This window comes from Culex pipiens, unplaced genomic scaffold (assembly GCF_016801865.2).
Source record: "Culex pipiens pallens isolate TS unplaced genomic scaffold, TS_CPP_V2 Cpp_Un0002, whole genome shotgun sequence".
Classification (NCBI taxonomy): Eukaryota; Metazoa; Arthropoda; class Insecta; order Diptera; family Culicidae; genus Culex; species Culex pipiens.
Window position 1 is genome coordinate 901,133 of NW_026292819.1, and position 17,424 is coordinate 918,556.

At 39.7% G+C, this 17,424-nt stretch overlaps 1 protein-coding gene across 2 annotated transcripts; it reads right to left on the reverse strand.

Moving 5' to 3' along the window:
• Window positions 1-4,054: 4,054 nt before the first annotated feature.
• Window positions 4,055-16,599, reverse strand: LOC120417438 (splicing factor U2AF 50 kDa subunit-like). 2 transcript variants are annotated; one of them, XM_039579481.2, is made up of 6 exons: window positions 16,416-16,599; window positions 15,653-16,312; window positions 15,492-15,583; window positions 11,962-12,084; window positions 11,781-11,894; window positions 4,055-5,301 (listed from the first exon to the last, which is right to left on the reverse strand). In XM_039579481.2, the coding sequence occupies exons 1-6, from the start codon at window positions 16,417-16,419 to the stop codon at window positions 4,960-4,962; spliced, it is 1,335 nt and encodes a 444-aa protein (XP_039435415.1). In that variant the 5' UTR covers window positions 16,420-16,599; the 3' UTR covers window positions 4,055-4,959. The 2 variants fall into 2 exon arrangements, with proteins under 2 accessions (XP_039435415.1, XP_039435414.1); XM_039579480.2 differs by having other exon boundaries at window positions 15,653-16,336.
• Between the last annotated feature and the right edge of the window lie 825 nt (window positions 16,600-17,424).

The following is a 17,424-nucleotide window of genomic DNA, read 5'->3' on the forward strand; positions in this document are numbered from 1 at the left end:
AATTAAATTAAAATAATTTTTAAAATGCAAAAGTGGTTAAAATTAAGCAATATTTTTTCACATTTAACCCTCTTACGCCCTTGGTAGCTCACGTGCTAAATAAATTTATAACTTCAAAAAGTAATTTCTCGAATACCTTCATACAATTTTTTTTTTTTTTAATTTTAATTATATCAAATGATATAACAAAAAATTTCGTTAAAATATCTTGTTGAAAAAACATTACTTAGTATTCATTCACAATATTCCTAGTTGTGAATGCTTCAGAAATAAAAATTATATGAATTAAACCTTGACATAAAATTTACAGACAAGCTGATTAGTTCAATATGAACAGTAGATTGAAATGAATAAAATCAAATCAGGTTCACTAATTAATATTTTTTATATAATTTCAAAACAATGGTGCCAACAAGGTAGGAAAATGTATACTTCCGCTTGTATTTCGGGAATTCCCGGGAAATTTACAAATTTCCCGGGAAACGGGAAATATTTTTTTCCGGGAAATTCCGGGAATTCCCGAGAGCAGAACATAACCAAACTTTTCGGCACCCTCAGCAAACGTCAAACCAATACAAATTGCTGCCGGATCTTTTTTCCGGATCTCTCTCGGGAAAGATCCGGCAGCAGTTTTGTATGGTTTGACGTTTGCGGAGGGTATAAAAAGGTAAACAAATCGAAAGCTCCATACAATTTTGGCAGTTGTGCATACAGAAATGTCTGGTTGGTAGTAACCGTTTTTTTTTCACAAAAAAAAATCATTTCCCAAATTCCATATTTTTGAACTTTAAAAAATAAAAATAAAACAGAAATTAAAAAAATATGTGGAGTTTAGAAATAGTGTCCAATTTTAATCTGAATTGTCCTAATCAATTCCTGCAACTTGGCCTTAGTCACCAAACCGATAAAAAAATCCTTCAAAAGATACAGATGAATAGTTTTTCCATACAGGTCAACTTTTGTGGCTGCAAAATGGGTTTGTTAATGTAATAAATTCTGTATCCTCAAAAGGAATTATTTGATCGTTTTGGTGTCTTCGGCAAAGTTGTAGGTTATGATTAGGACTTTTCAGATTCAAAACAGGTACGGAACCATCCATAAACCACGTGGACACTTTTTTGGGAATTCAATAAGAATCATCCACATCGGTTGAGTTTTCGCCGAGACACAGCCGGTTGAAGTTGCATTTCCAATTTGTTTGACCCCCTTGGTCAGGGTGGCCACCAGATTTCGATTTTCAATTTCCCGGTTTTTTCCCGGTTTTCTCCCGAGACCAGAAGGAATTTTCCGGAATGTTTTTAAACCAAATTACAATGTTTTTTAGGCTAACGTTAATATCATCATACTTTTTGAACGCATACATTTGGTTCAAAGTTTGAATTCCTCAAGAAAGCTTTCAAATCTTGAGTAAAAAGTAAGTAAGTTGTAAACGAAGCCGTTTTTATCTGTTATCAATCAAACCTTCAATTTTCAAATTATTTGATTTTTTCATCAAAAGTCGTTTTTATTTTTTTAAATAAGATAAATTATTAATAGAATTTATTAATTTTGTAAAATAGATTTACAAAAATACATTGTTATCAACATTGATGTAAATGCTTGTTAATTTTCTTTGAAAAAAGGTTTTGTGAATTCAAAAAGAACAACTCTTCCAAGAATTATCAATTTCTGTGATTTTCTTTTTGTTCAAATTATTAGAGCGAGTTGTGGCGCTATAACCACGGCAAATAGTGTCCAGGGCATTCGTGGAAATACAATGTCCCATCCCAGAGGGTCCCGGAGTACCAGACCTTCTTAGCATGGTGCTCCCAACGAATACAACCAAATCTCGGAGCGTATGGTGGTGTGTCCCCACGCTTCTTCCTCCCCTGTCGATTCAGAATTGTGTTGTTGTTCGAACACTCTGTGCTCAAACTCAACCCAATTACGAGTCATCTCTGCGATACGGCTTTACGCAGTAGGCCTGGCCGGTTTAACGCTTGTGATGTTTCAATGCATTCTAATGCAATGGCGCACTACAAATGTTAATAAATGACAAGAAGAGTGCTAGGCGTCATCTAACCTAAGGCACTCTCCAGGATCCCTTCGAAAGAGTGGCTGCGCTAGGGTCTGATTAGATTAGATTAGATTTTCTTTTTGTTAAAATTATGTAAGTACTTTTTTATAAGCATAAGCATAAGAATAAGCATAAGCATAGGTGCCCACCCGCAGTTGCTACTCCGTTATTGACCAGGACCTCCAGAAGTTACATCCACGAGCCGTGGAAGATGAGTGGGTGCTATCTTTCCTCGCTTCGCAACTTCTCAAAGGCCCCTATCATGCTGATCAATACCGGCGCCGGCCACGACCAGTGGTAGAGTCACGGGGAAGTGGATGGGAATGTTAGTCCGATACTTGAGTGATAGAGACCGCCCAATCGACTGCTTCTCCGACAAAGTATCACATGAGTTTTGAGGGGGTTAGTAGATGGGTATGAGGTCAGGATTCACGAGTGGCAGTGATGTGACTCTCCAGGATCCCTTCGAAAGATTGGCTGCGCTAGGGTCTGATTAGATTAGATTAGATTTTCTTTTTGTTAAAATTATGTAAGTACTTTTTTATAACCAAAAAAGTCTTTTTGCATCATTGCATTAGTCCAAACAAAAATGTATACACTTTGGCAGCTGCGCAGGAAAAGTGCCATACAAATGTAAAAAAAAAATCGATACCTTGAAAGTTTTTTTTAGAATAATTACTTTCTAAAAAACCCAAAACATATAATGGTAAAAACAATTAAAAAATTATCGTGCTGTGATTTTTTCAACAACACATAAGGCGGGTACACATTTTATTTAAAGGTGTTGTTGCCCCGAAAAATCAGAGGACAAAAAATTATTATTTTTTTTTTCTTCAAAAAACATCAAAATTTTAATGGAAATTTAAGTGCAATCAGCTGAAATCAATCTAAAATGCATTCCCTTGCGTCTTGAATCATTTTTAAGCATGTTTGGGTTGATTTAATAATCTCTTGAATTTTTGAAAATTTTCGATCTTTAGTTTTTTTTCGTCATTTTTTGTAGACTAATGATTGCAAAACAACTGAACTAGCGTAAAATGCATTTTTTAACACTTTTTGCATTCAAATTTTGAGACTATGGCTTGTTCCTTGATTTTTTCAGATTTAAACAAACTACACATACTTTTTTGAAGTTGTAGCTATTTTAAATTAAAAAATAACTCTATTTTATCTCTAAAAAGTCAAATGGTTGAGAAAATTCTTTACAGCATTCTTTTTTGAACATTTTTGATCCATTCTTTTGTTGCTGAGATACAGGCCAAGAAAAATATTTTAAAAGAGTGTATTTTGTGTGACAATTTGAAGGAAAAGTCTTGATCTTTAAATTTAGAGAGATATTTACTGTAATGTTGTTTTCGTACCATGATATCCATATTTTCCACTTACAAAAAATCCTAATTTTAATTTTATGCAAAACTAATATTTTAGCAAAGATGGGGTAAATGTCCGCCATTACGGGGTTTGTCTTCCAGACCCCCTGAGATCGCTCGTGGTACCACCAGGAATACATGTACCCCAGGTTGAGAACCGCTGGTAGAGCAAACATTTTGCTTTATTAAAAAAAACAAATTCGCCTGGTAAAAGTATCATAGGATACAACAGAAAAAAATCCATAGCCAAGAAGCATGAGTCTATCACACAAATTCAAACATAGATTTCGCGAATTCTTCATTTAGAATAACAGGAATAATATTCTTATTGAGAAAAGAACATATTGAATACATTAAAGAGGCTTTTGTCAAATTTTATCGAAACTTAAAATATTTTCCCGGTTTGTCGGTCGAATTCCCGAGTTTTTCCCGGTTTTCTCCCGGTGGATAAAAATCCCGGTTTTTTCCCGGTTTTCCCGGTTTTTTCCCGAGGTGGCCACCCTGCCCTTGGTGCTTCGCGTAAGTTTTGACCCCGTTGGTGCCACAAGTGTTAAAACAATTCTAATGAGTTATAAAATCAAGGACTGTGTGATATTCCCGTGCAGCGAACCAAATTACAACATCGCAATTTACAGTAGAGAGTGCATTTTTTTTCTTTATTAAACTGGTCCAGTACACACACATCCTGCCACGAAATTACCATTGCCGCCACAGTGCGTTAATTAACTTAAATTTAACGCTACTACAACCCAGTCAGTGTGAATTATTCCCGCGCAAACCTGTCAAACACTTGTTTGCCCATCACTGCGTGTGGAGCCTTTATGATTTGATGCTCGGCTCAGCGCATCCTGGCCCAAACGTGGGACCGCGCGGAGGCAGAAAGATGTGACTGTTTAATTGAAAAAGTTTCCATTCAAGAAGAGTCTCGTCGGTCGTGTGTGAGCAACGATTGGACTCATGCTGGGAGGGCGCGCGGGCAAATTGCGTCTCTATTTTAATTCGGTTCACACTGTTTCTGCATTTGGCTGTTTATTGCGCGCGGATGTTATATCTTAATTCCTCACCGAAATAAGTTTTTTTTGCGTCACGTTATGGTTGTGTGTTTATGTGTGTGTGTGCTGACTGCTGCTGCTTATGGGAAACATTATTAATAATAATAAAGTGATGATTGCAGGCAAACTTAAGCTTGCCGCAAAACTTTTGTAATAAAACTTTCAAGATTGACGAGAATAATAAGCCGCTTCGTTTTTCATCATTTACCATCCGAACGAACCCACGAAGTTTGCGCGCGCTCGCGCATTGTGTGGCGTCTTTCTCAAGAGTGTATGATTTGGAATTAATGAGCCCTCCACTGAATTTATATTACACACGCTGTTTACTTCGTTTTTTTTTCACTCTGTTGATCGTCTTGATGCTCTTTTTTTTTTTGTCTACAAGTGCAATAATGTTTTGTAGTTTGTTTGTCTCCCCGCTCCTCTCGCGAACGGGGAGGACCCTTAAAATTAAATTACTTCACACCGCAGCTCATTGTGTCTAAAACTCGCGCCGATGATACTTATCCGGGTCAAAGTATGAGGTAACGACGACGCGGTCGCTGAACTTGCGCCCCGTTAGCGCCTGCTGGGCCTTCTGACAGTCCACGATCGAGTTGAACTCGACAAAGACCTTGCCACAGCCGGGCACGTCGACGCCCTCGATGGGGCGGGGGATCTCGACGCTGCGCACGACGCCGTACTTGTTGCACTCCTCCTTGATGTCCTCCAGGATGTCCTCGTACTCTTCCTCGTCCTTGAGCTCGTCGGGCGTGACCATGTTAAGCAGGCAGAGCACCTCGGTGGGGGGACCGGAAGAGCCGACCAGCGACAGGCCAGGTACCTGTGGGAAAAGATTTTGAAAAAATTAACCATTGAGGCGAACTTCAAGTTCAATTCATGAAATTTCTTAATGTTGTAAAACAACATTTAATTAATTTGCCTTGACCATTCCCAAGCAGGCTTGAAAAAGGATCGGCTACTGACAGAAATTGCTAATATTTGACAGAGCTCGGGAGTGAGCTCTATCTCACCATCGACCCGAAGGTTCACTGACAGCGCCGGTCATTTGGATGCGACGGTCCTTTGATACATACGAAGTAAACACGAAAGAATACCGAGCTCTACACTCAAACTGCCGGGCGACATGAGGACAAATGCTCTTTCTCTCTTCTCCTATCTCTTTCTTGCACAAGAACTTGTATAAGGTAAGAGTGATGACAGCAATCATTTGAATATGCAGTAGCCTGTCCCATTTTGAGGTCATGTCGAGGAATTTCAGGTGCTCACTTCTTAAATGGTAGATTATGATGTTAGGAACAATGTTTTCTTAGACAAGAAAAAATAATAAAATACTTTCTCGCACCCCCTAGTCGATTTACTGAAAAAAGTCACATTTTTGAACAAATTTTCTAAAATCGCTTGGAATCAATACAAAAACTGTTTCGATCAGGTGTGTATTATCTTCAAACGATAGGTTTTTGTCCATAGATTAAGATGCACTATCAATATTGGACGAAAATTTAAGTTTTTGGACTCTCCCAGGCGGATTTGTGTCGAAAAAATCGCATTTTTTCGAAACTTTTTTCAGAAATGTTCATTTAATTCAGGGTAGCCTATTTTTCCCAGTGAAGCCAATACGTGCAGCTTGTAGGAAATTTCATGGCGAACATTTTTCTCTCTGAGAAAATGCAATTTCGACACTCCAGAGCCAAGATATTTGAGTTTTAGTGAGGAAAAAAGTGCCAATTTTCAAAATTTCTCAGAATTCTGAAGCAAGGCCTACTAATTACACGATGTAGCAAGCACATGTCTCAAAGGTCAGGGTATGCTTTTTATAGTAATTTTGGCCGCTGAATCCGAATCTGAAATCAAATTTCGTGCAAACAGTGATGTTTTGGAGCTACACCCTTTTGGAATGTTATTTGCGTGTTTAAGAGGCAGTTTTTGTAAATATTGCTCGGTTTGTTCTAGAGTCGTATCGAGGTGCTCCGATTTGGATGAAACTTTCAGCGTTTGTTTGTCTATACATGAGATAAACTCATGCCAAAAATGAGCCCTCTAAGACAAAGGGAAGTGGGGTAAAACGGGCATTGAAGATTGAGGTCCAAAAAACATAAAAAATCTTAAAATTGCTCGTATTTAAGTAAAACTTCATCAATTTCAACTATCTTAGATGCATTTGAATGGTCTTTTGAAGCACTTCAAAATGAGCCATAGACATCCAAGATTGGTTTAACTTTTTCTCATAGCTTTTGCAAATTACTGTTAAAAATTGTTTTTTTTAAACCTCAATATATTTTTGCAACAGCCTCCAACACCCATACTCTTTTAGTTCAAGTTAGGGAATTTCATGGACTATAAGCCTACGGTAATAACTTTTTTGGCCAATCGCAGTTTTTCTCATAGTTTTTCGATTTTTCTATAACAAATATTTACAATGTTAGTTATTGTCCTGTTGTTTAGTCTCACTTTTGTCATATTCGAAATCCTCGGAAAATTCAAACTCCAAACTGGCATGAGTTCATCTCATGTATAGACAAACAAACGCTGAAAGTTTCATCCAAATCGGAGCACCTTGATACGACAACAAACCGAGCAATATTTACAAAAACTACCTCTTAAACACGCAAATAACATTCCAAAAGGGTGTAGCTCCAAAACATCACTGTTTGCACGAAATTTGATTTCAGATTCGGATTCAGCGGCCAAAATTACTATAAAAAGCATACCCTGACCTTTGAGACATATGCTTGCTACATCGTGTAATTAGTAGGCCTTGCTTCAGAATTCTGAGAAATTTTGAAAATTGGCACTTTTTTCCTCACTAAAACTCAAATATCTCGGCTCTGGAGTGTCGAAATTGCATTTTCTCAGAGAGAAAAATGTTCGCCATGAAATTTCCTACAAGCTGCACGTATTGGTTTTACTGGGAAAAATAGGCTACCCTAAATTAAATGAACATTTCTGAAAAAAGTTTCGAAAAAATGCGATTTTTTCGACACAAATCCGCCTGGGAGAGTCCAAAAACTTAAATTTTCGTCCAATATTGATAGTGCATCTTAATCTATGGACAAAAACCTATCGTTTGAAGATAATACACACCTGATCGAAACAGTTTTTGTATTGATTCCAAGCGATTTTAGAAAATTTGTTCAAAAAAGTGACTTTTTTCAGTAAATCGACTAGGGGGTGCGAGAAAGTATTTTATTATTTTTTCTTGTCTAAGAAAACATTGTTCCTAACATCATAATCTACCATTTAAGAAGTGAGCACCTGAAATTCCTCGACATGACCTCAAAATGGGACAGGCTAATATGCAGTCATGGGCCAAATGATCGTAATTTCGGTAGGACCCTATTCTGTGTAAATTTTTATGTACTAAGATTATAAACCTAGAAGTAATGTTCAAAACAACCTATAAAATATGAGTTTCCTAGGGCCTTTCATTCATTTCAATCATCATTCATTTAAATGCAAAAAAATAACAAGACAACATTTTTTCCCATTTACAATCGTACAAAGGGTCATTGTACTCAGAAAAATAAACTTTTTCTTTGTGAACAGAAATATCAAAATTTAAGCATAACTTTAGGACCAAATTCAAACGCATGAGGGGGGGGGGGGATAAGTTGACAGCTCCCCCCAACAGAACATGCCCCCCCCCCCTCGTGTTCTCTCTTGGTTGTAAAAGAAGAAACAAGTATTAACTGAAATATTTCAGGATTAAATTCAATTATTTTGTTGATTCCTGAAATATTTCACCTAAAACTTGTTTCTTCTTTTACAACCACTACATTATTTTGTACATTTTTTTTATCAAAAGTTATGGGCAAAATAACGATTTAAAAATGCTCATTTTCAAATTGAGATTAAACCAGTTAAACAAAAAAGACTTCCGAGATATTTTCAGCAAATGTACTCTAGAATGTGTACTTTCAGATGCTTTTAATAGCGACCACCACCTTTTCAAGTTATTCACATTTCAAAATGGCGTCTTTTTTGTCGTTTTTTGGCTATAACTTTCGTTTAGAAGGTCCGATTTTCGCTCTCTTGAAAGATAAATGTGTGTTTTGATAAGCTCTACAAATGTCTAGAAGACACCATCTCGCTACAACATAAGCCTGAGTTGATAACTTCAATAAATTCATTTTTTCATTAACACCTCAACCTTAATTACAAAAATGGCTCTAGAAACTTCCCGTTTGAAGATAGAGCTTTGTGTTCTTCAGCAAAGTTGCTCAGAATGGTGTTCCCTACAACTTTTCTGAAGACACCGAAGCGCTATCTCGTCATCCCGCCAAAATAAAAATTCTGAACCACCCTAAAATTTGGACCACCCTAATGTCCACCATACCAAAAGATGCCCCTATTGACCCTGATCATTTGTTCCGAAGACACCAAAACTCTAAATCTTAACGTGTGGCTGCTATCAATTTTGTCACGCTAGATTTCGGTTTCGGACCACTGTGTAATGGTACGTTCGTTTGAAGACTAGTTCCGCACTGAGTGCCGCACACAGAGCTGTCAAAGTGTTTGTTTGAAGAAACTCGCGCTAGTTCCGCACGAGTTTTGGCGCCATCTTGGAACTGAAACTCTAGTGCCGCACTCGATTTTTTTTTCAGTTTGATGCGAGTTCCATGCACACTGAAATTTTTTTAATGATGTTTGATTGAACCAAGACTGGTACCACTGGCTCTTCAAACGAGCGTACCATAAGATACTCGCGATTACGTGTCACCAATGGAAGCTGACTTTGTTAATGTTTTGGTTTTTCAGGCACAGTCTATGAGAAAAGAAAAGCTCGGAACTTAACCTCAAAGGTAAACAAACCAAATGAACTTTGGGAGCGTTCTTTTATTACGTAACGCGAAAAATCGGACTTTTAGACCCCCTCCCCCCCCCCTCGTAACAAAATTTCCATACAAATTTTAAAAAATTTGTATGGAGCGTAACACGGCCTCCGACCCCCCCCCCCCCCCCTACTGCGTTACGTAATAAAAGAACGCTCCCTTTTTTGACAGGTGTCAGTTCCGGGACTTAGCGTTTAAAATTAAATTTTGATCCGGTTGTTTCGATTCGCATGGACACCAACACGGTCGGGAGCACGACAAGAACACGGTCACGGGAATGGCCAGGAACAGGCACCTACACGGCCAGGGACACGAAGACGGCCAGAAGCACGGACAAGCACACGGGCAATAATACGGGAAAAACTCGGGTTATGACGTTTCGCGCAATAGAGGAGAAAAGCAACTCGCGACAAAACTTGAGGCTAGGAATTTTGACAGGTATGATTTCCTTAAAGTATTCGCCTCCTTTTCTCTCCCACGAAAAACTGGGGACAATGTAGCTATCAAACTAGGCAAAATTGTTAAAGTCACTCAAAAAATGAACTTTGAATGATTTGAGTTCATTCCTGACGTCACGATTTTCTCCTCTGAGTCAAACGACTGTGTGAGTGACTTTGCGATGAACCTCAAAAGAACTTATTGCATCTTGATTATTCGCCAACAAAACCGAATTTGAATTTCATACAAAAATGACTTTTTGAAATTGCTAATAACTTTTCAGGATCGATTTTTACAGCTTAAGTATGTTCTACGAAGTTATAGAGCATTACGCACCGTGCATACCGTAAGAAACTTGGGGTTTCCATACATTTTTTCGATTTTTCCATGCAAACTTCACCTGCAAACTTTGGAACGAGGTTTTGAAAAAAAAAGTCCCATACACTGGGCACCCTACTATATATTTTCTCTAAATCTTCAGTAATTGTAGCAATTTATTTGCCCAGTTCAAATCAATTAAAGAAAGTTTCTGATAAGGTTGTTTTGTAATTCTGCCAGAACATTGTTTATTACATTCAGCATTCCACGCATTTGATTTACCAAAAATTTGTATTATTTATGGACAGCAAGATAGTCTAAAGTGTATTGTAAATATCTGATTTTAGAAAAGGCCAAAGAAACGGCACGTACATACTACATCTACACGTAAATTCTTCACGGCGCTGCAAGGAATCAAAATAAATGGCGTTCATCGGCTTAAAATCGATAAAAATTATGAGAGAATCGATATAATGACGAAGCATTCAGCTGCGCTAATGCCCTTGAAAAGAAAGAGCAGGCCTTGGATGAAATGTTTGTTTTCAAAGAGTGTTAATTTCAGAAAGTCCATGTGATTTAAAAAAGCAAAACAAAATTACGTTCTTGCATAGATCTTGTCTCCAGAATTTAAATCCGACATCCGACATAAGGTCAAAATACCAATCTCGTAAGATATCCTATCAACCGCTGATATATATCGAAGGAAATAAAAAAAACAGTATCGATACCTGCCTTACCCGTTGCAGTACCAGCGGTTACGGACCTGTTTCTTGAAGTGAAGTTTAGTGTCGTGCAGACACGGGCGGTGTAGTGGCAGGTCTTTTTAACTACGTACCCATGGTCAAATGACAACACCAAACGTACGAAAGAGCAAAGGAGCAAGTCAGCGATTCGGCACCGCCGGCGTGTGCGCAGAAGAGGAACAGCGTTTTGCTCAACCACTGAGAATGCCTGGTAACAAGGTATGGGAAACATCCCGAGTTCAAACTTTAGCTAGAGGCTTTGAATGGAGCCTGCGTTATGCGAGCATTGAAGTCCGTAATAGAGAAGCACCCATCACCAATGACGGGAACACTTGACAAAGAGCTTTGTTACGTGTCTCCTTTAGAAAGTTCGCGCTGACGAATCGCGGGTTTATTGAATTCGTACTACACATGCACATCGCAGCAACCTGTTATTCGACGTCGAAACAGCCATTTCGTCTGACATTTCCTGTTCCGGTTGCGAAGTTTTCCAATTTGCTTTTACTGGAACAATGCAAATCGCAATGATGGCGGTTTTTTTCTGGTGTTTAGCATGTTGATGTTAGCATATCCAGAGCAAATAAGTCTATTGATGCCAGTGGTGATAGCTTGAAGTTTTTAAAAACACCAGTTGAAGTTTGGAAGAACCAATACGAGCGATTTATTAGAGCGGATTCCAGAATCACCACAGTCTAAACTAGGTAGCTATGGTTGAACAAAACAAGTCATATAACTACCGCTTTCGCATGTGCTTTTGAACCGTGATCATAGACGGAGAGTGGAATAAATTATTCTTCGGCTATCGGAATTCCGTATCAAAGCAAAGCTGAAGCAAGGTGTTTTTACATAACTCTAGTCGTAAACCAACAAGATTGGTAATATTAGATATTCAACGAGTTTAAACCTTAGTTAAGTGAGTATTGAAGTCCGTAATAGAGCAGACTAATGAAGGAATGACGAATGAAACTTACCTGAATCTGCACCGGCGCCACGGCGGCCACGTTGGCGTTCTTCGCTCCCACGCTTGCCCGTTGTACAATTAGCTTCTTGTCGCCGAGCTGCATACCATTGAGGCCAGCAATTGCCTTTTAAATTAGAGAAACAAAATTGTCAGTGATTTCTGCGACAGATCTTCGCATCGTTCCGCATTACCTGATCAGTGATACTGTACTCGACGTACTCGGCGAAGGCGTAACCCTTGCTAAGCCCGGTGGCGGCATCCTTGACCAGATTGAACGCCTTCAGCTGGCCGAACGACAGCAGCAGTTCCTTGACCTGTTGGCGGGACGAAATTGGGCAAGATCACGGAAAGAGAGAGAAAAGGTTCAGAATTAGTTAACCGTTCGTTTCTTCCAAGAGTGTGTTGACCTTTCCTAAGACGAGACCCTAACACCTAAGAAGACCTTCGTGCACATTTCGACCTGCTCCTGCCACCCGGTCCAAGTGGTCTGGAAACGTCCCACGCTTGACGGGTGACCAAACCACCTGGCCCAATACTTACCGCCGAAGTGTGCCCCGTTTTGCCCTACCCTGGAAGTCCCTGAACTGAAATCATCCTAACATTCCTAACTAACTGTGCGAGACTGTCCCCACGCTGGAAAAAGAAAACCCTAACAAACACTTTCGAAGGCAAGTCACGCGCGCGCTCGGGCTGCAAAGAGAATTCATGTAGGTGTGTTTTCCAGAGTTTGTTTGGAACTTGCCTTTGCTCGCTCTTCCGCCGGACTCTTTCTCAAGTGAGGAGGGGGGTTTAACCTTTTTTCTTTGATCTAAACAAAACTTTGCCCAACCACACAAAACTAGAAGGTTAGCGCCACAACCGAAAAAATAAACTTAAACGTTTTCAGTTTCGCTGGCATAAATCAGATTGCTCTTGCATTGTTAAACTGTGAATGTGTGGATTTTCAAGCACAACAACAGAGGAGGTGTGTTGTGCCTAAACGAGTGTGGTAGTGCCTCGAGACCAGGCCGGCCGCCCAAACCGACCCCGGAAGCATCTACACAGTCGTGGGAACATGAAAAAACGAAAAAAAGAAGAAAAAAGAAGGTGGATCAGTAACGAGCTGAAAGATTGTTTTTTTTTTTAAATGTTATTTTTTGCTGAAAAACGAGAAGGTCCTGCAAAAAAAAACCCCAAATTTGGAACCGCGAAACTGAAAGAGATAGAGAGAAAATCCTCCACGTTTTTGTACGGGCTAGAAAGTGGGAGCTGAAAGGAACGGATGCAAAATGTCCTGCAAATAAAATTGACCTGGAAAGGTGGAACATTTTTCACTGAAATGTTGAATACGCGGGGCAAAGGGCTAAAATTGGAAAACATTGCTGAAAAACGCATTTGCTAGAAATAAATCGTCTTTCTGGTGGGAAAAGCCTGCCTGTTTGCGCTGTAAAAGCTGTAAAAAACGGGAAGAAGTTTTGGCTTTGTGCAACGGATTCTTAGAGGGGTAGTTTTTATTTTAATTTTGCTTTTTCTGGATTACAATTACAAGTCAAAAGTAAACCCTACATATCTCTCTCTAGTTAGAAAATCAAATTATCAATTTTGTCTCCATCCGCATTCACTTTTTCGCATTTATTATTTTCACCGCTTTTTATAGCAGTCTTTGTAAGGAGGGATTCAATTTGCTATCCATCCGCATTGACTATTTCTTATTCCTGAATTTCTGTTCTTCTTTTGCTCGTTCTACCATCTGTCTCTTTTTTTCTTGTCTTTCTTCATATTTTTATATTTTTTTCACCTTTACTACCGGACGGAATCGAAGGCCTTTCATGCTGCAGTAATCTGATCTGATTCTCCTTTTAAATCTGTAGTTCTATGCGACCTTACATTGGTCATGCCTGTGACCCTGTTGGTTATTGGACTTTCCTCCATTCTGATTTCTGCTTTGGCTTTTGGTATTTCTGCCGTTTTATTTTTCTACTCATCAACTTTCTTGCATTTTCTCTGCTGAATAACTTTCTGCCATTTATTTTTGTCTGCTCTTAAAATAGATACCATTGTAAATTTATCTTTAATAAGACAACTGTTTTTAGAACAGCTGTTTAACTGGTTTGCTACTTGGGCCGATATTCATCTGCGTTCATGTGGACAAATAAATCTGCTCATGAATTTTCTGCCATTTAAATATTCTGCTTCAATTATTCTGCCGTTCAAATATTTGCCATTCCACATTTTCTACCATTTATTTTTTCTGCTGAATAACTTTCTTCCACTTTATTTTCTACTTTCTGTCATTACCTGTAGCAGAAAAACTTTTTCAAAAAAATGGCATTCAAATTTTGTGTCATTAAATTTTTCTGCTCAACAGCTTTCTGCCACATGATTTTCTGCCATTTTATTTTCTGCTTTGTAATATTTTCTGTTTTTTAATTCTTCTGCCAGCCTTTTGAAATTATGCACGCTCAGAATTTTTGCCGAGCTTCGGCTGAATTCTGCCGAAATCACAACAACTTATCGATCGGCAGAAACAAATGCCGAGTCTTGGCAAATTATGAGTCATTCTGCCGAATGCTCAGCAAAAACTGACAGATAATTTGCCAAAGTTCGGAATTTTTCTGCCGAAAAAATCAGTTGTTATGTTGTTGGCAGAATTCTGCCAAACTCGAAAATCAAAAATAAGAGTTTTTGTGGCTTTTCAATTTGCTGTCATTAAAAAATTCTGCCCATACAATTTCTGCCATTTTTTTTCACCTGTTTCAATTTTGGTTTTGCAATTTTTCGCCATATTTTTTTTATTTTCATCAAGTTTTGGATTGTGTACCAAATAAATTTTCTGCGGAATAACTTTGTGCTATTTAATTTTCTGTCATTACATTTTACTGCTTAACAAATTTCTGCCGTTTTATTTTCTATCGCTCAATTGCGACAATTTAATGCTCTTTATTGTCCTGCTTTTTTTTAATTTTGACTGATTTCAGCGATGTGATGTTTCTGCTGATCAACTTTCTGCCATTTAATTTTCTTTTTTGGAACATTTCTGCTGATAATATTTCTGCAAATTTGATTTTTCTGTTCTTAGTTTTCGCATTTTGATTTTTTGGCTTTCGAATTTTCTGCTATATTAAAAACATAAGTTCCGCACATTTCTGCCATTTAGTCTCTTGCCGATTAAAATTTTGACGTTTCTGCAAACAAATGCTAGCAAACAGAGCAGGCAAACTGCCAAACTGTCAAAAAGTTTGTTTGTCATAGTCTAATACCTCCTTCACAGCATAATTCTATAATAAGTGAGTGTTCTAGAGAACGAAAAGTCCAAAGTGACGGATCTCAAAAAAATCGAACTGACGCAAAGTTCTGCGTCTGCGTTGGACGCATAATCTTGTTCCGAGCTTTTGTTAAGATTTTTCAACAAAAACTACCCTCAAAAACGAGAACCCGTCGCACAAAGCCCTCGTTAACGTTGTTGCCTTCAACAAAGCACCAAAGAAAAAAGCTTTCCGAAGGCAGATTCAACGTCGCAAAAAAAAATGCGCACTTTGTTCGCAGATGCTGCAAATAAAAGAACGAAATTACGGACGAGCCCTGGAAAAAAAACGGAAACGCAATCCAACTCCGCGCTCTGTTGCTTGTGGGCTCTTTCATGCCGGCGTGTAATCTCTCTGGTGTTTGCCTAGAGTTCCTAAGAGAATAATCCCGCAAAACCAACCCACCCAACTCTCAACCCTGCGTCGATTGCACTTACCTGGTCCTCGTTCAGATAGTTGGGCAGGCCACCGATGAAGATCTTGTGGGGCGAATCCGGCACCACCGTGCTGATGACGCCGCTGAATTTCTCTGCAAAAGCAACACAAAATGACGAGTTTTAGGACAAATTCAGGTTACGAGCGTTACAGGAGATCTCACCTTGAACTGGCGCAACCGCCGAATCGGTCATGCCCGGCATCGGCTGGTAATCGTGCGGTCGGCGTATCTTCAAACTCTGCCCCTTAAAATTGATCCCGTCGAAGGCCATCGCCTGGGTGGTTTCGTCAATCGAGCGGAACTCCAGGAAGGCAAAGTTCTTGTCCAGGTTGATCTGGCAGGCCAGCACCGGATTGCCGGCGGCCTGAGCCAACCCGGAAAGGTGCATCTGCTGGTTGAAGAACTCCATCATTTCCTCCTCCGTCACGCCGAACGGAATGTTGCCCACGTACAGTCGGCGCGCCTGGCGCGTGATGGTCGACCCCACAACCGGGACCGCCGCTTGCGGAGTGTCCGCCACGATGTTAGCCGGAATCTGTCCGGCGGCCTGCATGGCCTTGTACTGCAGGGGCGTAATGTGCTCGAACCCTGGCGGCGGAACATCCCAGTACAGCGACGGCTTCCTGCGGCGAGAACGGCCCTTTCGGTACGGTGACCGCGACCGGGACCGCCTCCGATCGCCCCGATCTCCGCCCCCTCCTCCTCCACCACCGCCCCCACCACGGCTGCGACTCCTACGACGATCCCGCGATCTGGACCGCGAACGATGTCGTCGACCACCGCCTCCTCCTCCGCCACCGCCGCCCCCGCGATTGTCCCGATCTAAAGCACCGCCGGAAGGAAAACCTTCGCGTTAGTTAGCATCGACATATTGATTTTTTGCAAGCCACTTTCAAGCACTCAAACTAAAATTCAATTTACTCACCCATTTCGGCTCCGAACTCACACTACTCGTACCTCGCGAGGTAGCTCGTCTGCAGCGCAACAAAGCTGAACTATTTTCGACGGTTTAATTCACTTTATTTGTTCGGGAAATGCGGTTATTTTCCCCCGGGAAGCACTTTTTCTCTCGAAGGATGATGCCGCGATGCGCCCCAAAATGAAGGATCGAGAAAAGTTTTGTGACAGTTGGCAAAAGAGCGAGAAGCGAACGAAGAAGAAAAAGCGACGGCGGAGTGGTGAGTTTGGAGAAACGTCAGAGTGACGTGCGCGGGGTAGGGAGGCCAAGATGTGAAGGTGTTTACCTCCAGGTTGATTCATAAATTCATTAATAACAATATCCCGGTCACGGAAATTTCTAGCAGAGCTGGTTTTGCTAGAATCCTGCTAGAATGATTCTAGCAGGCCTGCCAGATTTCTGTTAGAATTTTGTTAGAACTTTCTAGCAGAGCAAAATTTGGCGAGAATGACGTCATTTTCGCCAAACCGCATTGTGACCGCCATCTTGTGAAAAAAATCTTGTGGGCAAAAGCCACAATTGGGTCCTCTAAAATGAAGCTTAGATTTTGCTGATATTATTGTTCACAGCGATAAAGCTTATTTTTCTGAGTACAATGACCCTTTGAACGACCATAAAGAGCTTAAAATTGATTTTTAAATCAATTTTGAAAAATTAACCTCGCGGTCCTTCTTGACAGAAAACAAGGGAATGATTGAACGAGAAAAATCACAAATTCGCATAAATAATTTCAAGATTGTTTAGGTGTAAACCGAAAACGAGATCAAAAATTAAAATGGACGAATAAGGCTCTTAACTGCTTATTTAATTGTCGGTGTACAGGACGCCGCACTATTGCATCATTTTCTGGCGTACATTTAATTTTGCAGCCCAAATCCAGTTATGAGGCTTTATAGTCAGAAATTTACCAATACACTCAAAGTATGTTTACATTACAGCTGGACGATTGTTTGCATCAGGTTTCCTATCTCTTTCT